The sequence below is a fragment of the Spodoptera frugiperda genome, chromosome 8 (assembly GCF_023101765.2).
Source record: "Spodoptera frugiperda isolate SF20-4 chromosome 8, AGI-APGP_CSIRO_Sfru_2.0, whole genome shotgun sequence".
In the NCBI taxonomy this organism is placed as follows: Eukaryota; Metazoa; Arthropoda; class Insecta; order Lepidoptera; family Noctuidae; genus Spodoptera; species Spodoptera frugiperda.
The window spans coordinates 7160139-7182579 of NC_064219.1; the positions used below are offsets into that span (position 1 = coordinate 7160139).

General features: G+C 38.5%; 2 protein-coding genes across 3 annotated transcripts; one reads left to right on the top strand and one right to left on the bottom strand.

Annotated features, from left to right (window-relative positions):
* Window positions 1–151: 151 nt before the first annotated feature.
* On the bottom strand, window positions 152–2232 carry LOC126910979 (E3 ubiquitin-protein ligase synoviolin-like). Its single transcript, XM_050695663.1, has 4 exons — window positions 1929–2232; window positions 1654–1746; window positions 1386–1538; window positions 152–355 (listed from the first exon to the last, which is right to left on the bottom strand). The coding sequence occupies exons 1-4, from the start codon at window positions 2055–2057 to the stop codon at window positions 152–154; spliced, it is 579 nt and encodes a 192-aa protein (XP_050551620.1). The 5' UTR covers window positions 2058–2232.
* Window positions 2233–2418: 186 nt separating this feature from the next.
* Window positions 2419–21923, top strand: LOC118275754 (AT-rich interactive domain-containing protein 4A-like). Of its 2 annotated transcripts, none has more exons than XM_050695305.1 (26): window positions 2419–2577; window positions 3641–3675; window positions 3866–3976; window positions 4329–4488; window positions 4743–4908; window positions 5402–5611; window positions 5920–6082; window positions 6382–6519; window positions 6856–6983; window positions 8525–8711; window positions 9239–9399; window positions 9655–9956; window positions 10109–10193; window positions 10761–10877; window positions 11286–11394; window positions 13953–14102; window positions 14490–14532; window positions 14629–14721; window positions 14850–16863; window positions 17026–17315; window positions 17505–17720; window positions 18810–18966; window positions 19669–19769; window positions 20161–20331; window positions 20650–20790; window positions 21149–21923. In XM_050695305.1, exons 2-26 carry the CDS (start codon window positions 3673–3675, stop codon window positions 21178–21180), a joined length of 5448 nt encoding a protein of 1815 aa, XP_050551262.1. In that variant the 5' UTR covers window positions 2419–2577; window positions 3641–3672; the 3' UTR covers window positions 21181–21923. The 2 variants fall into 2 exon arrangements, with proteins under 2 accessions (XP_050551262.1, XP_050551263.1); XM_050695306.1 differs by having other exon boundaries at window positions 2420–2577; window positions 11286–11388.
* The last annotated feature ends 518 nt before the right edge of the window (window positions 21924–22441 follow it).

Sequence of the window (22441 nt, forward strand, 5' to 3'; positions counted from 1 at the left end):
TTATATTTGTAGCAGTATCATCATTGAAGAGGACAATCCTTACATCTTTTCAATCTATGCTAAAAAGTACTGTTACACCTGTGGCCTTAATATTACAAAGTAAAAATACAAACCCCATGTAGTTGCTTAGCGTAAGCGCTGGCAACAGTAGTTAACTCACCTTAATCAATATATTGACAATCATTATAATTAAAATGCTGTACTCAAAGCCAAATACGAGTTGAACGGAAGGTCCCTTTACTGCTGTGAACTGGTATGCATGGTGGATGAAGTAGAAGTCAGCGTGAGCAAGCAGCATCAGCAGGGTCAGTATCCGCACGTGGAACAACAGTCCTATCACTGGACTCCTCTCCATCTAAATGTTAAAGAATTAATATAAGTACCAAGTGCATCAGTACCATCTGTAATTTATAATCATTGTCCAGGGGGGATTTACCCCTGAGTGTAATTGTAATAGGTCATGTTTTATATGACTTTAAAATAGTAATAATTCTCTATGACCTATGTTTTGTCTAAATTACGAAATACATATTTCTCATAGTTTAACCGTTTGCTAAATCTTACTATTATTATATGTTATAAATATGAATGTTTGTGAGGTTTTTTTTTTTTTAAATAAAACGTTGCTTATTATTCAAACACATCAAAATGGCTAAAGGGATTGGGATGAAACCTGGAACAGGAGTAGATTATGGTCTGGAATAACATATAGAACACTTTTATCCCACTGAACCACAGATACCGCTGTCACACGCTTGTTGAGTTATAATGTTGCTTTCGTGGTAAATGTTAATGGAAACTTGCTAAATTGGGGATTACCAGTTTAAAAACAAGGTTAACAATCAATCTATGACAATAGTCAGGCAATAAACAATTTGTTAGGAAAAAAAATATTATTCCATAGTGGGTAAATGTAGAGTTTTCTGGCTTGCATCATTATTTCAACTTCAACCTATTTGTTCAATAATAACTTTACTAATTATTTATATCTACTATAACATTGAAGATTTCATAGAACTCTTGTCATTGAGTAAATAAAACCAATTAAAATGCTACATTGTATAGATCTATTAAAGTGGGTATGTTAATAAAGTAATATTTATGTAATTAACTTCTATATATTGCTATTAACACACTAAGACTTGAAAATCTTATGCCAAATATCTACTACAGAAAAGGATTATAAAAATTTTAATAAGTAAATAATTATGAACATATGAAAGAACAGTATAATTTAGGTGCTAATTTGTCAAACAACAAAATGCAACAATTGAATCAATGTATGATGTACCTGGCATCATAATTGGAGCCAGATGTAGTACATTTCGTAATTGCTTCCTATAATTAGTTTATTTGTCTCATTAAAAATAGAAATCATTACTTACATAGTCTACTCTATCTTCAGCCAGCCAATGGAATGCTTTGAGGAATAACAGGAGAGTGAACAGCGCAATAAACTTTGGATTAAAATCATCTCTGAACACTGTGAATGCCAGGCATGTCTCTGTAATGGCATACCAAGACCTCTCAATCAAATGCTGCAAAAAAATACATAAAAGTTTAAATATTTCCACACACAATATACATTACCACAATCTACATCTGTTACAGTTATAAATTTATACACCAATTAAATAAATTAGTTTCATTTACCTCAAATTCTGCTGGACGAAGTTGTCCAAAGAATATCTTCCTCAATAGTTTACCAACTAGTAGGACTAGTATAAAGGCTTGCAAATACATTACCTGTAATTACAAGATAGTCATTTAATATTATGAAGGCACGGTCAGGACATATGGCACAATTAAAGGACTTTACATAATATTAACATGGTCAAAATATTGTTTTCAATAGCAGAGTAGGTACTTGTGTACTAATGCAGAAGATTAGTGGAAGTTTCATTACAAGAGAATCATGTGTTACTTACAGCCATGCTAGGGTTGGAATTTGTTAGATAAACTATCGAAGGGTAAAACTGTTTTTTCTGGTAATAGGCATTGCCGATAACCACAGTCGTAAGTCCAAGACTGATCACAGTTGCTAGTAAAGCCTTCATTTTGGTACAACGCCGATTCGCCGATGCACTAAATTTTTTTCATACGAATTAATCTAGGAAATTTCTACGCACTCCAAAATCGTGAGACCGTCAATAAATACATTTTCAAAACATCATTTCATATCTTCGTAAAACACAAAACTATTTTTGTTTGACGTGTTCAATGTTCATTTGTGTCATTCTTTCCTGTAGCCACAGATAAAGTGAATGTAAACAGATTGTTAATGGACACCATAGTCAAAATTAGGTCACTTGCTCAGCTTGCTCTAAAAAAAGAAAAAGAAATTGTGTAAAAAATCAATAGAACGGTAGAATCTTGTTTAGTCTGGCAATATTAATTAGAAAATGTCATTGTTGTCTGTTGTCTATGTCGTCCTGTCAGTAAAGCAAACACGGAGAGTGGAATAGATGTGGAGTTTAATAAATATGGTATCTCCATTTGTAATTCACTTAACTTGTGGCCTTTAGATGCAGTATAGTATAGTGACAATAAGCGAATTGGCAAAAATATCACTGTTTGGTAAGTGAATGCTCTATGTGTTATTTACCGCGCCATCCACTTTCTTTTTCCTACCAACGCTTGTTGTCAATGTGTCTTGTCAATCGTTGCTTGTTATGATTGTTTAAATCCTTTGAATGTATCGAAAAGCTGCGAATTTTGAGTATTTCATAGTGTCAGAAGTTCCAAAGACATCATTAATTATATAGACGTCATTCTATGTTTATATGTATGTCGCCTCTGTGAGAGTTTTTTGTTTTCGATAACGCTAACTTTTTATCACAATAAGTCTACTAACAGTCTGATTCTATGGCACAGATGTTTCGTTTTTAAGCACACCACCCCTGCGGCGACTCTTTAAGTTCTGTTTCTAGAAGATTTGTCTTATTTTGGTCTGACCTATATTATCAAGGACTGTGTGCTAAATAGTACATTCCTGGTTGCACTTTTCGGACCCACCTATTTATGCGCTTTAAATATTAATTGATACTGTGATAGTATATAAGTACAATTAATCTGAAGTAATATCCTACTTGTTGTATTAAACTCCACCCACCCATAATATGTGTACCTCCTAACTTGATTTGTTATAAGAGCATAGCACTAGGATAACATTATGGTAATATACCAGAAACAAATACTTTATATTTTGCTATACTTACTAGAAATGAAATTGTATGCTCATCATCATCATCATCATCACCCTGTTCTCATCCACTGCTGGACATCAATTGTATGCTCAGTACATAATAATAGCTATGCTTTATGAACTTAGCTAGCAAAATAATATTGGTCACTAGCTGATGCCTGCAGCTTTGCTCGCATGGATTAAGGGTGTGACTAACAAAAGTAGTTACTCCTTAATACATAAGCTACCTGCTAATAAAAGCGCTGTCAAAATTGGTCTAGCCATTTCAAACATTAGCGAAAACAAACAAATAGGCAAAAATAGTAAAAAAAAATATTTTAGTGTGTGTAAGCTGTTATTTCAATATTACAAACAGACACTCCATTTTTATTTATTAGTCTTAGACTAGATTGTTGGGCATAACCAAATTAATGATTAACACATGTATTGTTCCAGAATCGCCCGGTAAATAGAAGGCATCTTATACAATGGTAAGTAAAACTCCCATTTCACCTCCATCCAAAGGTTGTCCGTAAAAAAGTGCCTTATGCGATAAGACTGTGTGTTTATGTGGTGTACAATAAAGTATTCATAAATAAAAAAAAAACTTTAAAAGATACATTATCTAGACTATGCAAGGAGGTTTTATTCTAATCTGGTAATGTGTTTGTCTTTTTCTAGCAGGGTGACGACCCACCTTTCTTGCCTGTGGGTACAGATGTGAGTGCAAAGTATAAAGGTGCCTTCTGTGAGGCCAAGATAAAGAAAGTTGTAAGGAACATTAAGTGCAAGGTAAGAACTTATTTTCATTTTCTTCTGTGTTTTATCTATTGCTTAGAGAGAAATTAATTATTAACCTTTCGTCTGCGGGTATATGAGACAAGAATAGAAAACACATTGTGTCATGCACAGATCTGCGCTTCAGCATACAACGGGTTAAAGAAAACCTAAATCAAAACTAATTTATTTATAAAACCTTACAATATGACATCTTTCAGCTAATTCCAATACCATATACCTGAACATTTAACTTAATTAATAAAAATAACATAATTTAAAATAGAAAATATTATGACCATACAAAAGTTGTTAGTCATTGCATATTCAATTGACAATAAAACATTATTCATCCTCTTCTTTTTAGGTGACTTTAAAAGCCGGTGGTGGTACTATCACAGTGAATGATGACGTGATCAAGGGTAACCTGAGGGTTGGGAGTATAGTGGAAGTGAAGCAGGATCCAAAGAAAGATGCTATGGAAGCTGTCATCACAAAGATACAAGATTGTAGCCAGTATACAGTTGGTAAGTAGTTAAGAAGACCTTTATGTCCCCTTGCTAAATACCTTTGTAAATTATTCTAAAACTACAAAAGTTTTAGTTGTTATATATAAAAAATCCAGTTTTTTCTATTAAACTGATAAATCTGACTTTTACATCAATTCTCACTCTTTTTAGTATCAATATCTTATTTATTGGTTCATAATACTTGTTAAACAAAATTATCAACATTATTGTAAAATTATATTTAGTTTAAATATATTTCTCTGTGCTAACAGTATTTGACGACGGGGACATAACCACGTTGCGGCGGTCGGCTCTGTGTCTGAAGAGTGGGCGGCATTTCAACGAGAGTGAAACGTTAGACCAGCTTCCACTGACACATCCAGAGCACTTCTCTACTCCAGTCATAGCTGGGCGGAGAGGGAGGCGCGGGAGAGCACAGTATGTCTGATACCTTTAACTATTCTCTTACTTAATAAGTCCTTTGTAACAAACACATTATCATCATGCCTAACAAATTAAACGCCATGGGGGCAAAAGTGACCGGCGCTAGCAGAGGATTTGCTTTTAACAGATCTATGGGGGCAGTCAAAGTAATAAGTGGGTCTGTGGTTTCATTCACCCAATTTTCGCCAGTCGTTGTCATCTTATCAGTCATGCTTAGACCTTAGCCAGCTGAATTGAAATTAAATAAAGCCTAATTCAGTACTAGACTACTAATATAATAATGTTTATTTGGCTATAAATGGTTCATACCATAAATAAGAAGCTTTTACATTATTTTCCTACTTAAAATGGTCTCCTATGTCTTTTTTACTTAATGTTAATTTGGTCATTACACAAATACATTCATTCATTCACATTCATACATCCATCAAAAAACATTATTTTTCCATCAGAACATAGATACTTAAAAGTTTTTTCCTTGGCCTAGGTCTGAGGAGAGTGAAGGATCTGGTTCTGGTCGTCGCGTGAAGGCGGACGTAGAGCCGCACGTGGGTCGCGTGGTGCTGGTGGAGGCGGGCGGCGGGGCGGAGCGCCGGCGGCCCCACCAGCCTGCCTTCCCCGCCCTCGTCGTCGCACCCACCGCACAGATCAAAGTCAAAGAGGACTATCTTGTGCGCTCCTTCAAAGATGGCCGATAGTGAGTTCCAGATATTATTCAATTATGTAGATGTAGATTCAAATAAAACAAAAATAGAAGCTGTTACTGTCCACCAAGAACTATGGTGTGAGTGGGATATAAAAAAAATCAAGATGCTTTATACTATTAGGTTCTTATAACTACATTAATGTGGCAAGACAAGTTAATATTGTTTAATCAACTAACATTCACCAAAAATAATCTCTAAACTTTAAAAAACTATTGACGCACTCATTGAGTGCTATAAATTTATTTTACAAGCTACTTTGATTAATTTTATTAGTAACACATTTAACTTTGTCCCTCAGTTACACAGTGCCTAAGAAGGAAGCGCGTGAGTTCCGTAAAGGCAGTGCTCCACTGGAGTGGGCCGGTGTGGACGCGGCCTTACAGTACCTGAATAACGCAGTGCTGCCCCCACACTGGGACAGAGACGCACTCTTCAATGAACCGAGGAACACTTCTGATGATGTAAGTCTTTAAAAAATTACTAAATTATTTACGTAACTACATGATTATGTACTACATTACGAAGATTTCTATTTATCGTAACATAATGATTAGCTGCAGAAAGCTCTGCACAAAGAGGAGTGAAAGAAGGGTAGGCAGGCATTTACCCTACAGCTGTTGTTCGTTGTAGTTGTTCAACCACAGTTAAAAAAAAAATCGTAACATAATCTACTGCATTGGCATTCAATAAAACACTTCATATTTAATTTTGAGTTGAACACATATTATGTGACATTATATAACATGTATATTGCTTACAGAGTTCAGACGATGAACCTCGTGAAGAGAAGGACCACTTCGTGGCACAGCTGTACAAGTTCATGGACGAGCGCGGCACCCCCCTCAACAGGAACCCGACTATCGCCAACAAGGATATCGACCTATATAGACTGTTCAAAGTAAGTTTATAATTAGACCTTAATTACATACATAACTTGTGAAAAGTTGAGTTTAAAAGATGTAACACTGTAATGGTGAATTGAGATGTGAACATAATATTAAATGTGAGACTCAATTTCTAATTCCTAACTCCTATGTAATAGGGTTTGAGCCTACTGCAAACAAATATTAAACACAATTTTGGGCTCTGTATTATTAATAAAATCCTAAAAAAATTTAATCTATTGGACTCTGTAACGAAACCACTTCTCCCCCAGGACAGGGGCACACAAACATTTAAACTAGAAATAAGTATTGTTGAATTGAACACCAATATTATATTTTCAATTTTGCAGGTAGTCGAAAAGTTAGGTGGTTACAATAGAGTAACGAATCAAAACCAATGGAAAACAATCGCGGATAAGATGGGCTTCCACCCAGTCACCACCAGTATCACGAACCTTTGCAAACAAGCTTATAAGAAGTAAGTACCGATCTGTGTCGTTTATTCTTTGTTGTCAGTAATTTGGAACATAATTGTCCCCTCTTTTTAACGTCAATTTGTCATTCTAAACCATTTATGTAGTTATTTTATACATAATAGTCCGGTCAATATACAATATTGAAATATCAAAAATTCCGACAGAGCTGAATTTTGGTACAGACCTTTATTTTACTATAAAGATTAAAAAATTAAAAGTCCCCATCGATCCCATATGTGCTTCAAAAGTTATTGGAGGTCAAAGGTCAACATTTTAGGTTTTTTGAGTTTTTCTCAAAAACTGTAAGTTTTTCAAAAAAATACCTCAGACCAAATTTGTAGATCTCAAAATTCTCTACAAAATGGTCCTTATAAGTTTTTCTATAAGTATTACCGTTTCTAAGATAGATTCGTGTGTCCCCACACACATTTTTCCACTTTGGAAGCGTCTAACTTTCAAACGATTGATTTTGACGAAAAGTGGTTTTAGTAACCTTAATGTCTTTTTTAAAGACCTATCCATAGACACCCATCACGGATATGTAAGCTGAAAAAAAATTTTTTTTAATCAGTTCCATGTATGGAGTGCCCCCTTTACTTTTTAAATTTATAATTTTTTATTCAAAATTCGAATAGCGGTTACCGAAATACACCATCTTAAAAAGTTTCAACTATGTAGGCCCAACAGTTTCGGAAATAAATGTCTGTCCGTCCGTCCGTCCGTCCGTCCGTATGTCACAGCCTGTTGGGCCACGAAACTGTTGGGCCTACATAGTTGAAACTTTGTAAGATGGTGTATTTCGGTAACCGCTATTCGAATTTTGAATAAAAAATTATAAATTTAAAAAGTAAAGGGGGGCACTCCATACATGGAACTGATTAAAAAAAATTTTTTTTTCAGCTTACATATCCGTGATGGGTGTCTATGGATAGGTCTTTAAAAAAGACATTAAGGTTTCTAAAACCACTTTTCGTCAAAATCAATCGTTTGAAAGTTAGACGCTTCCAAAGTGGAAAAATGTGTGGGGACACACGAATCTATCTTAGAAACGGTAATACTTATAGAAAAACTTATAAGGACCATTTTGTAGAGAATTTTGAGATCTACAAATTTAGTCTGAGGTATTTTTTTGAAAAAACTTACAGTTTTTGAGAAAAACTCAAAAAACCTAAAATGTTGACCTTTGACCTCGAATAACTTTTGAAGCACATATGGGATCGATGGGGACTTTTAATTTTTTAATCTTTATAGTAAAATAAAGGTCTGTACCAAAATTCAGCTCTGTCGGAATTTTTGTTCTTTCATTACTGTTTTCAGGTCTAAATTGACCGGACTATAATTATTTTTATCTCAAAATTCCGTTAAAATTTATTTGCCTTATTTATACAAATTGCGTTTTTCATCGAATGTCCGACTAGTTTCGAACTCAACCGGGGCCCTTAATCATTAATTAGACATGAGAATTGTACGCAACGAATTCATTTTCATATGATAAGTTTATGACGAAGTTTAGGTAAGTAAGAATGTTTGTGCTTGGTGTCAGGTTCCTGCACAGCTACGAGGACTTCTACCGCAAGCTGGGCGTGACGCTGGTGGCGCACCCGCGCGGCGCGCGCACGCCGCCCGCCGGCCGCTCGCTCATCCGCGACCGCGACCGACACCCGCCCTCCTCCGCCTGCACCACGCCCACCCCGCCCGCACACGCCGCCACTACTTCCTCAGCCACGCAGGTAATGCGACGGCCATATTTATAATATCTTCAAAAAACATAAATTGCGATGTGACTTTAGATTCTATTCCACCAAAGGCAACCAAAACCTAAAATACCAAACAAATGTAGGTTAATTGATTGAGTGATTAAACTCACATAACAAATGATAACACAATAAAACTAACCCAAATGAAATAAAATTCATGTTACATTGTCTACAACTAACTTTGAACAGAGGGCTTAGTACGAGTTTGTTTTATTATGAGCCGACCTCATATGAATCAACCAATCAGAACGCTGAACGCGCTCTCGTTTCAATTTACTTAAACATTAAACAAACTCGTACTAAGGGTACAGGCCAAAGAAGATATTTAATACTCCATTCCGAACTACTTTCTTTAAGATTAATTTATTATGGAGTTATATCTTTTTAAAATGTCGCAATATTTTCACTTACTTAAAAAAATAGTTTATCCGTTATTCCACCAATTTTGATACGATTTTCAGAAGAGTAGCTTACTAAACTCGTTACTTTTTTTACTTTAGCGAGGCAAAGACAAAGATTCAGATAAAAGTGAGACTGACAAGAGTGACAAAAGTGAGAAGGAAGAAAAGCCAGAGAAAGCAGAGAAAGTGAAGGAAAAACCTCGCACCAGCGATGGAGAGGACAGCGCAGACAACCAGCCACTGATTGTCACTGCACCCAAGTACGTACACATAGGGTCTATATTAGAATTAACTGTGAAATTATTTACAGTAGAAGTAAAATAAAGTCAGGTTTTTAGACACAGCGATTAGTACCTCAAACTTAAGTTAAAAGAAATAATGTCTAAAGTTGTTGGTAAATTGTATTAGTTACTGAAAATAAGATTATGGAACACCCTTTTTTGTAATAATCTCTATTGTCATTGATTGTATTTAGTACAAGAGTATAATGTCAATGTTTTGTTTCGTTTCAACAGAATAGATAAAGAAAAAGAGAGGGAAAAAGAAAAGGAAAAAGAAAAAGAGAAAGAAAAGGAGAAGGAGAAAGAGAAAGAAAAGGAAAAGGAAAAAGAGAAGGAGAAAGAGAAAGAACGAGAAAAGGAGAAGGAAAAAGAGAAAGAGAGTAAAGAGAAGAGTTCAGCTTCTACCAGCACGAGCGAGGAGAAAGAGAAAGTAGTCGTGAAACCTCGGTCGCAGTCCAAGGGACGGACTGTCACGCCTGTGAAGGCAGAGAGCCATGAGAAACGGACGCCCAAGCGACGCCCCCTATCTTCCAAGAGTATGTACTATTTTACAACATCTCTTTTACTTCCTTAGTTTACTTATAATATATAATTCACTATCATTCATGATTTCAACGTAAGTCGAATCTGTTTTTCTAGAATATCTCCATGTTTTTCTCATTTAATGTAGTTAAAATAATTATTTTAGGTGAAGGTGTAAGTGCGGGCACTTCCCGGGCGTCTCGTCGGCCGCACGCTTCTACTGACAGCGATAGCTCTGGCCGCGCTTCCAGGTACGTCTAACGCTTGCAATACAAGAAGCTTTTTATCGACTATGGCGATAATAATTTTTTTTTTTTGTCGTGGGTTCGTTTACAAACATACAAGTTCACATACACATGACACCCAGACCCGAAACAACAATTTGCGGATCACACAAAGAGTTGCTCCGTGCGGGAATCAAACCCGCTACCAGTTGCGCGGCAGCCAATTGCCCAGCCACCGCACCAACCGTGCAGTCAAATAATATCCATTAACACTTAATTAGACATCTAAATTATATGTAGTATTTTACATAAAGTCACTGCGGAAAATTAAGACTGACTGCCAACAAAAATCTTTTGAAGGCAAATGTTCCGCTAGCGTTAGTCACTTTTGCGCCCCGTGGCATTTAATGTGTTAATATATTGGTCCATGGACTTCCTAAAATCGTTGAAACAAATTATTTATGCATTTATTTAAGCTTTATGCACAATCGTATATTAAATGGACTTATACCGTCCACATTAGCTCCCAATCTAACCTTTGACAATTATAACTATGAATAATATCTATTATACAATATACATTTTGTGTTATAGATGCGGTCCCATAAAGAAGATGCAGAGTCGCCGCAGCCAGAGCGCGAACTCTGCCAGTAGCGGCAACACCATCGCCTCCAACAGCAGCAAGCGCCCGCGGAAGAGGAAGAACACAGAGTCAGTACAATCATTATTATTACGTTACACTAAAACAAATGTGGGAGGGCCATGCTTCGGCATGAATGAGACAGCTCGATCGGAGCCACGACGTCACAGAATACCGATGTGAAACAACGCTTGCGTTGTTTTGCTGTGTGAGTGAGGTTACAGGAGGCTTGAATACCCGCTTTCCAATCTTCCCAATCCTCGATTCTGCAACAACCCTTAAATTCCTAATGCCCACTTTTGGGGGCCTTTAAAATTAGGCGTTACAATTAAAATACGATACTATAGCATAAAAATACCAGGGGCGTTTTGCCGGCCTCGGGTCTCCATAGGTGGCGGCGATTGGCGAAAAAACCTCTTTTTGATTTATTTACGTAAGTTTTAAATTCTCTACTAATACGAGCCGTTTCCCCCTAACAGACCAACCAATGAGCCGACGCCGCGCTCCGGGGTGTCCAACGTGAAGGCACAAGTGGGAGACAAGTTGAAAGTGTACTACGGACCGACGCAGTCCGAATCGAAGGTAAAAGTACGGCGCAACACATTCTTTCATTATTTACTTTTTAAGTTGCTTTTTATTTATTTATTTATTTATTTACTGCATTTGTGGTTTGGTTGCTTGTATTTTTGGTTGCAAGTTTGATTGTAGAGTTTGATACCTGTATCAGGTAATACTAATGGACTTTTGATGAATGTTGCATCATCTTGAATTGATTGACTAATTGATTTAAATAAAATATTATATTACAGCTTATGCTTGACGCCAATCTGTTTGTAAAATAAAACTAAAAAAAAGGGGAAACCACCTTCAATATTCCTTCCATTTTTTTAAGTCAGGCAATATCCTTAAAACTTTCTCCTAAGCATGAAAAATACCACGCTGGAACGGTTTTCAGCGTGGTATTTTTGAAACTGCAGTCATCAAAATCGGTTTAGCCAAACGTAAGATAATCGCGCACAAACTACATACATACATACATACAGGGCAAACTGACAAACCCTTCCCTTTTTTTGAAGTCTGTTGAAAATTAATACCATGAGAAAATGTTACTAATTATTTATTTATATCAAGTCCACATTAGTCGAGCTGCCAAGATAACACACGTTAACATTTAAATTAATATTTAAAGGTACAATACTGCTTACTAATTGAAATAGAAACATTAGTTTTAATGACAACTGGTACAATTTGAAACTGGCCAATTATAAACTGGTTTTTTAACCCCCGACGCAAAAAGAGGGGTGTTATAAGTTTGACGTGTCTGTCTGTCTGTCTGTCTGTCTGTGGCATCATAACTCCCGAACGGATGCAGTGATTTCAATTTAGTTTTTTTCGTATGAAAGGGGACTTATGTGCGAGTGTTCTTAGACATGTTTGATGAAAATCGGTTGAACCATTTTAAAGTTATGAGCGGTGAAAGTGGGGAGGTTAGCCGAAGGTCTGCAAATATACTGGGATGGGGTCTCAAATTAAACCGCACTGAAAGAAGATATTGAAAGATATAATTTTTTCGTATTAACAGAAATAAAAAATTAAATAAAAAATAAATTAAATTTAATAACAAAAATATAATTTTTTTTAATTTAACGTTTGATTATAAACAAAAAATCTTGCACCAATGTAATCTTTAGCCTACTTATAGAAACAAAAACTAGTGATTAATAAGTAAAAAAAATAAAAGCGAACGAGCTTGACCTTAGATGTAATCTTTACCTTAACAAGAATCGAAATTATAGTAAGTATATGTAATATACTAAGCCTAACTTAACCTAACCTACCTATAAAAAGTATAAAATAAAAAATTAAATTAAAAATTTAAAAAACCCCCGACATAAAAACTTAATTTCCCTTTAAAAAGTAAAAAATAATAAAAGAAACTTAATCTTAAAGTACCTAAGAATGTACTAATAATTCTAAAAAAAAAACACGTCTCGTTGGGGGACCGCATTCATACGGACTGTACACCGCCGCCCGCGTCGCTATATTTATATTTTCTGCGTTATAGTTAAGTACTTAAACATCAATTTACTTTAATGTTAACACCAAGCATGTGATACTTATGAACAAATCGTAGATAAGTAAGAAATAATTAGGAGCGGTCCCCCAACGAGACGTATTTTTTTTTTAGAATTATTAGTACATTCTTAGGTACTTTAAGATTAAGTTTCTTTTATTATTTTTTACTTTTTAAAGGGAAATTAAGTTTTTATGTCGGGGGTTTTATGGAAAGATGCATGCTATGGATGCGTGCTATGAATGTGTGCTATATATGGCTTCCCTACTATCAATAAATCGCATACTCGAGCTATCACATCGTCGTAGCATAGCTACATAGCACATCTCTGGTGGAAAAGCACCCTAATAGAGGTTTGCTATAATCTCCATGCTTGACTGTCGGTTTTGAAATCGTAGTTTAAAACTTTCATGTTTTGTGTTGAATCAGAGAGCGTTGCTTTCTGGTCTCAGTATAATGTGTAGTCCCTGTGTAGTAGGCTCCAACGACACTTGCGTGAAGTGTATACACTACATTCTTTCCTATAATTAGGAACTAATGATATTATATTATTAATTAATTAATAATCAATAGATAAATTAACAAAATAACGAGTGTATGTTGCGACACATAACATTAACTAGTGATTACTCTGCTTATAAAAGCTGGAACTTATGAAGAATTAAATTATTTCAAAGTTAATTTTAGATATCTTATAAACGGATTAATAAATATTATAACAGGAGTAAAGCACTGTAAGTAAATATAGCTTTACTTATGCCTATATACTTGTTTGACTGCATGATTGGCGCAGTGATCAGATGATTTGCTACTGCGCAATGTGACGAGAGTACGATTCTCGCATCAGATATTATATGCAAATGAACTTTTCTAATGAAAATTGATTACGCATCCACTTTCAATGACTGTGATTTTTTTTCGATGGCTAGTGGCAGTTTATTCATAAATGCAGATTTCGGATCCTTTTAACACTACTTTCTACCGCCTCGCCTGGTGGTAAGCGATGATGTGGCCGTACTTACCCACGAACTACCTTACATAAGGCTTTTGTTACAAATATGTCCATTTCCAGGTGACGTACGAGGCGAAGGTGATCGACAAGTCGGCGACGGGTGACTTGCTGCGAGTGCACTACCTGGGCTGGAACACGCGCTACGACGAGTGGATCAAGCCGCAACGCATCGCGCTCAACGTCACCCAACACGAACAGAGGAACAAAAAAGTACAGTACCATATACTATGTTAATCAAAATATGTGGGTTACGTCAATATTTCGAGGATAATTTTACATACATACTAAATTAATTATTATGTTAATGATAATCATTCTAAATTAATTATTATCTTAATGATAATCAGACTAAATTAATTATTATGTTAATGATAATCATTCTAAATTAATTATTGTGTTATGAATATAAGCCTCTAACAAGGCTTGAAACTAGTCGAGTTCCTCGTCAAACAGTTACGTGAGTAAGCCGATAACATAATAATTATTTCGAGGATATTCGACTAATTTCAAGACAAACTGGGACTCATAATAGGGATCATAAATCACGCTAGTCGCAGTGCTCGTGTTCTAATCTAAAATATATTTGTTTTTTCGCAGGGCTCTGGTATGAGCAGGCGCGTTCGGAGCAAAAGGACTGAAGGTATGTGTATAGCTTTTGATCCAGTCAATATATATTAATATTACATTTCTTCTCAAATAATATAGTGGGAATTAATGTCGATAATATTTGTTACAGAGTCGTCGGCCCGGTCAGACTCTGATAGTTCTGAAAGTGATGACGACGTCAAGAGACCGCCTAAGAAGTCCGACGATAAATCGAGTTCCAAGAGTAAGTAACTAAAATCGTATTGTATTTAAGATAATTACTGAATAAATTCATTAATTTTGTTTAAATCAATAACTTTCACACTTTTCAAGCTAGTTGCCTGCAAATTAAATCATAACCTTTGTCCACAGCTCCATCGAGATCTAAAGACGTGAAGTCAAGTGACAGTAATGGCTCAAACAAGCCACGCAAGCGGCCGGTGAGGACAGTGTCTACCCCCACTTCAGTGTCTCCGGCCAAGAAACCGCGGCCTAACGCCCCCGGCCACCAAGGCAGAGACTACGACCTTAACGAAATACGCTCCGAGCTCAAAGGGCTACAGACTGTCAAACAGGAGCCTGAAGATAGCAAGCAAGAATCCGCCGACACTGACGAGCCCACAACCTCGCAATCCACTGCACCGCCTCCCGAGCCCATGCAGCAAGACAAACAGCCTGAAGACGTCTACGAGTTCAAAGAACCAGAACCCTTCGAGCTAGAACTGCACGACGAGAAGAAAAAGCGCACCCATCGCATATTCGACGACATTTCCCCCAGCAAGTACACGTCGACGTTATCCAAGTCGCTCAGTGAAGAAATTTCCGAAGATCCCATGCGGCCCCGGCCGTCGTCCCTCCGGTCACCTTCCTTGTCTCCTTTCAGAGATTTCGGCGTCGCCAGAGATGTGAACCGTCAGAGTCCCGAGGATGACTCCAAAGATGGTCTGTTCTCACTCGACGATGACTCGTTCCCTGGCGATGGTAGCTCAGGTCCGACATTTGAAGGATTCACCCCAGCTAAAAACCAAGAAACATATTCGAAGAAAAGTAAGGTATCTAAATTAAGAGAACTTATTGATGACTCCCCTGACAGCCCAGCAGACGACGAGCAGTCATCAGATGATGAACCGGAGGATATCCCTGTAAAGGAGGAAGTAAGGGAGCCTACACCCACGTTACCAGTGGTTGAGGAACCCAAGACTCCAGAAACTCCCGTGAAAGATGAACCCATGGAGCCTGTACTTGTAGTCCCAGTCAAAGAAATAGTAATAGAGGAGAAGGAGAGTAAAGAACAAAAAGAGCCTAAAGAGGTTATTCCTGAACCGCCCAAAACTCCTCCACCGCAAAAGAAACCAGATTCACCCCCGCCCAAACCGACCGCGGCGCCCACTGCGAGCGTCACCGTCACGCCGCCCACCATCACTGTCACTGCAGCCCCTACTCCCGAACCTGTTGTTGACAACGTAGAGAAAGCAAAGAAGGAGGAACCTGTCAACCCTCCCCCTATTGTTGTTGTGGCTCCTCCTCAACAACCAAAAGAAAATCCGCTTAAACTAAAGATTGAAAAGAAATTGGATCCGGTGCCCGTCGAGCCAGCTGTTTTGAAAATGCAGCCGCCAGCGAGTCCCCTGATGGATACTGAAGAAGATAAGTCTGAGCCAGACAGTCCTGCGAGGATTGACGTGTTACCGGAGCCACCGCCGGGATTCTTGCTCCAGTCCGAGGGACCAAAGATAGCCGAGAAACTACTGAAAGCTATCAGCAGCGCTAAGCGACTCTCAATGTCTCCTCCGCTACTGGAAGATCGGCCAGTCACTCCCAAGATGGACACAATCAAACCGATTAAGCCAGAGCACAAGCTCTCGCCCGTGATGAGCAGTGAGCCCAAGTCGCTGAAACCAGAAGCAATCAAACCGACACTGAAACCTGAACCAATAAAGAAGGTGACGCCACCAGAACCTGCCGAGATATACGGCGAGTCTTCCAACATAGTAGAGGTGAAGCGTGACGCGCTGGAGGTGAAGAAACCGAAAGTAGAGGAAGCGGTGGCGCCACGCCTGCACTCCCCGCTGAGCTGCCTGGAGCGGCGCAGCAGCGCGGCGGAGCTGGCCGGGACCGGCGTGCCCGGCGCCGCCAGCCTGCCCGGGCCCGGCGTGCCCGGCGTGACCGGCCTGCCCGGGCCCAGCGTGCCCGGCGCGGCCGTGGTGGCCGGCGTGCCCGGGGTGGGCGGCGTGCCCGGCAAGAACAACAAGGTGCTGAGCGACACCATCCAGAAGTTGTCGAGCCAGATCAACCAGTCCGCCGCCGCCGTGGCCGCCACCGTGCCGCTGCCCTTCCCCAGCGACGAGCGCACCGACTCCAGCGACTCCGACGACTCCGACAGGAGGTAATATATCTCTACACTCGAGCGCATTCATTAACGTCTTTTAAAATTTTAACATTTTGAAAATCTATTTATTTAAAAAAAAAACATTAATTGGTTGACTTTAATAATGTCGTTTATGTTAGTCCTATACTTGTAGTAACAGTTTGTTTTACTTTTTTGTAGGTTAATAATCGACAAGTTAGTAGTAGACGAGTGGGGCAGTAGTGAGCGGTCGTCGCCAGCGCAAGCCAGTCACCCGCACAGCCTGGCGCCGCTGGCCCCCCACACACTGGGCACCCCGCTGGGGTCGCTAGGCTCCCTAGGATCCCTGGGGTCGCTGGGCGCGGTGCCCCCCAGTACGTCGCTAGCGCTGGGTGCACGCTCGCTGCACGCTGGGAAGTCTCCCGGCGAGTGGAGCGCCGGGGAGTCTTTACTTATGCTTGAAGATGCGTGCAAGAACGAGCGTAAACACAGTAAGTATAGCTATTGCAAACTTGTTATTATTGATTTCTGGTCCAAAGATCTCGGATTTGCTTTAATGGTTGAATAAAAATTTACTAGGATCTACTTTTTGCACACGACTACTGAAAAGTATGATCTACAATATATGCACTTCTGCCTAAAGTGAAGAACAAAAGTATGTAATATGATGTTGTCCCCAGGCGCGAGCGTAGTAGTGGCGGGCGGTCCCCGCGAGGTGCGCGAGTCGCGCGAGGCCCGCGAGGCGCGCGAGGACGACGGCAGTATCTCGCTGCTGCTGTGCTCGGAGACCATCCCCGGCTCGCCCGCGCCCGACGCCGAGCCCACGCCGCCCAGGCAGCGCGGCGCGCAGCTACACATGCCCTTCGCTTCCGCACCGCCGCATCATCATGCTAAAGGTAAACCTCGCCATACATATACATGCACTGAGGACACCATACACTAGTGACACATAGATTGAAATGATACATGTTTATTCACAATGGCTGCTCCACCTACGCTATTTAGCACTTTAAGTACCATGACCAAGTTGTTTCCAACGAGTTAAATCGTATAAATCTGGCATTAACGGCTAAGCAACGCTTTACTTGAGTCACAGACTTATAAACTGTACCTTTGTTGAAAAAAGCCCTCATATATACCATGAAGAGAAACACCTATTCAAACTTAAAAACATAAAGCCCGCGTGTGATTTCTAAATGTCGGTGAACAATAGACTACTTGGCTTAGTACTTTGTTGTGCCGATAACGATTAGGTTTGTATTGTTTACTATTATTACTGAGGCAATTCAATACAAATACTGTTTCCCTCTTTGTACTAATAATATTATAAATGTGAATATTTCTGAAGATATGTTTGTTTCTTTAGCAAAACTAACGAATGCAACAAATGAAATGAGGAGAGCTAGTTTACTATACAGTAGAACTCCAATTATCCGAATTAATGGGGACCGGGACCCATTCGGATAATCAAATATTCGGATAATCGGATCTTTTTTTTAAAATTGCCATTGAAAAGAATAAAAGCTACGTTTTGATATTGCACTATTTTTTATTGAATTAAATTGCGGGGGGGAGTCAGTGTAGGCACAAAGGCAAGTTAAGATAAGTCAAGACTTGACGCGCAAACACTGGCTTCGCGGGGGGGAGAATAATAGCGCACTTAGACTTTTTTGGACAATTTTTGTGATTCGGATAATCGGCGATTCGGATAGTCGGAGTTCGGATAATTGGAGTTCTACTGTATGTTGAAGAGCAAATTTTGTCTGATCGAACAGACGGTATTTCCAGAGTTTCCAATAATTAGTAGAATATCCGAGTGTTAACACCCTAACCAAGTTTCATACTTTTAATAACCCAGAGGATTTTTTTTTTTTGACGTTTAAAAGTGCCCTGTGTCGGTATAATGACAAGAAAATGGACCTCTTTGACCTCGATGTTTTTTCAATCGGTTGTATGACCACCCGTGGCATTTTTGTAATTTATAGAAGAGCGTCGTGGTGGTGTAGCGTGCGGGGGCGCAGAGGCGGGCGCGGGGGCGCGGGAGGCGGGGGCGCGCGAGGGCTGGCCCCGCGGCCGACCGCTGGCCGACAACACGCCGCCCACCACGCCCGACAGCAGTCTCGACGCCTCGCCTCCACACAGGTTTGTATATTTACCTTACTCTTGAATTTGATACGACCTATTTATTTTTGCACAACATACATACATGACCCTGTTAGCTTACAACTAAATCTATACTTTTATATTAAAAAGCTTCAAAGTTTGTTTGAACGCGTTAAACTACTGGTTCGCATGATATTTTTAGGATTCCGTAGCCAAATGGCAAAAAACGGAACCCTTATAGATTCGTCATGTCTGTCTGTCCGTCCGTATGTCACAGCCATTTATTTTATGTTCTATACTGCATTTATCGAGTAAGGCTATATTTAGTCTATGGAACATCACGCTACGATAATGAAGAGCCTAGCAGCGGGTGAGACCCCACAAGAGTAGCATAATATAATAACTTAATTATAGTAGCACTTATTACTGTTATTATCAATAGCAACAAACACCTAATGATACACCTGTATCACGGCACAGGCGTCACTAGTGCGTCGCCAACCATACGCTTAATGCAAGTTTTAGTGTGTGTGTGTGTGTGTGTGTTATATCCACGACATAACACAGAACATCTTAGTATGGCGGATTTTAACATGTTATGTCATGTTATTTCAAATAATACTTCTACATCTTTAAGTGGAACATCGGTAATTTTCTTATTAGAAAAGCAGAAATAAATAACACGACGTGGTAATATTTGAGCCAGGCAGTATTTATTTATTTGTATTTGTGTGTGAACAGGGAGCGTCGTATATCAGAACGAGATAGTCCTTCGGAGCGCAAGGACGACGAGGAAGATAGAATGAACGACGTCTCAGGACTCGACGTAGAAAAGCCGCACGGTTAGTAATATTATAAATTAGAAAACTGTATGTTCCATACAGTAGATTCACTTCATACAATATTTTACTTGCCGTATATTGACGGGATGTGACTACTTAATACTTTGGTCACTCACTACGTCACTACCCCTACTTTAGCCGTGGGTGTCGAAAGAACTGACTAATGGATTGCATATTAGCCGAAGCAGCTGTTTGATATACGGTTATTTCCAAATTCATAACAAAGAGTGAAGATTATAGGAAACTCCTGCCTATGCATAGAAAACTGACAGTCCAGCTATGGACTATTTGGAGCTATTGATTTTTTATGTTGATGAATCGTTAACTTGAAAACTAAGCCTTATATTTGTGAATTAAAAAAAAAAATAATGAACTGTTTATGGGATACTAGGTGCGCGGTCCCGCAAGGCGTCGGAGAGCTCGGGCGCGGGCACGCGCGGCCGCGGGCGGCGCACGCGCCGGGACACGGACGACGCGCCACACTCCACGCACTCCGCGCATGCGCACCACGCACCGCACTCGCACCATAATCCCATGAAGTACAACTTCTACGTCGAATTAGGTAACTTTATCATATTCTTATTGAACATACCCAAAAAATTGCATCTTCAATGCATTTGATCAGCTGAAACTGATTATCTTCTCGATCGTCAGTTACAGAAATAAAAGTCTGGTTAAATACAAATTTAAACCCAATATACAATCACCTTATTAACTTACAATTGGCTTGAATGAACAGAATATAATACCGTCATGTTAAATTTACAGTTTTCAGCTGATCATCGTCGAGCTGTGTTAAAGTTACTAACTTATTTTACATTCGACTTGATGATCAATCTTTTGCATTTTGGCTCATAAAAATTAATTTTCTTCAATTCAGATCCGACCTGGGACTGCTCAACTCGCATCAACGTATTGACAACGCGACTAGCGGATCTTCGCAAAGCTTACCACTCCGTGAAGGCGGAGCTTGCCGCTATCGACCGACGACGCAAGAAGCTGCGTCGAAAGGAGAGAGAAGGTTACACTTTTATACATAAAATAATTTCGTCTCCCCCGTATTTAAACATAAAATTAATTGTATAGCATCATCTTTAATATGTTTCCGTCTACTGTTGGAGTTACGCTTTATCTTTGCTACTGCTGAAATCGATGTTCAGCGCTTCTACTAAAAGCCTCGATGACCATTGATTGGAAGGCGCCAAACTGTTTGTGTAGAGATGTAAAATCTATTTAAATGTAAAATAAAATCATGTTGTCCTAATTATTTATTATTATTATTTCTGGTCTAAGTCTTAACTTACCTACAAACATGTACGTAGTGCGCCAAGATTGCTAGTGTAGAATAAAATTAAAAATGGTTACTTTTCTTATTCCAGCTGTGAAGGCTGCTAAAGCTGCCTGCTCCTGATTCCAGTGTCTGTCAACGAGGCAGTGAGACATGAGGACCGCAGTTTGTTCGTTTTAGAATGAACATACGTCCCGCGTAGTGTAGTTACTACTTATAATAAAGTGATTTATTTTATTTAGAATGTTTATAAGTCGAATAATTTAAGTTTTAAATGACTTTAAAAAAATAAGTACCAAACATCAGCTGAGATGTCTGTAAATAAGAGTATAATGTATTTAATTTGAATGCTTTGTATTATATTTTTTTAACCCTGCGCCCTACAGTCTCGCTCGACTCAAAAAATCGGTCGCTAAGTCGTGTCGATATATGATTTTTATTTTTTTCAACCTTATATTTATTTTCTTTTTTAGCGATCGATTTTTGACGTTACTCAAGTAGCTTCGATATCGACAGGGTGTGGTATTAGAGGATAACTAATATCATGTTTTATTTTTATTCAAAGTTATTAATTTAAAAATGCAACGTAAGTAGGTACTTTACATTCATACTCAGATGATAAATGGTTGATTTATTTGTTTTTTCGTATTTGTTATGATCTTTGAGAAAGGATAATTGGAATTAGCTTAGCTAGTATGTGAATGGAATTTTATAATCTCTGAAAGTTTTGGTAATACCATTTTATGACAAAAATGTTATTTTAACGCAATATTGTAATATGTTGTTGTTGCTGCGCAGGAATGAACAAAACTGAATGTGTTGCCAATAATGAAGTCATTAATAAATAATGTGATTAAAAATTATAATGGTTCTTTTTTTTATGAAATCTTCGTTAATTTTAGTCCCCTCTTCTTATAACATTGAAGTGTGCCTGTTACATCATCGTATTACGCAGACGCATGCACCTATTGAGATCTTTTCTACACTTGGGAGCAAAGAGACGGAGCCACAAGGGTTTTTCCTTTTCATTTCTTGATATTTAATATTTTCTGATACTATTCTAATACTATTCCTGTTTGATGACTAGAACAGATGATAAGAAACTTTCAAAAACTCGACACTATGGAAGTACCCAGAGGATACTTGATTGTCCACGTTTCTTTGATTACTATATCTATGAAACTTCGAAAAACACACAAGAGACTTATGGAATATAAACGTTGTCTGTACTTGATTTTCTAGATTTTCTATCTCATTTCACACCAGCTTTCATCCAGGTGCTGTATTTTTGCTAAATAGCGACAAACTCATTCCAACTCACACGGGAAACTGCAATGTTTCCAACAGTTTGTAGTGCAGGAGTTGTATGCGTATGCGTACATGC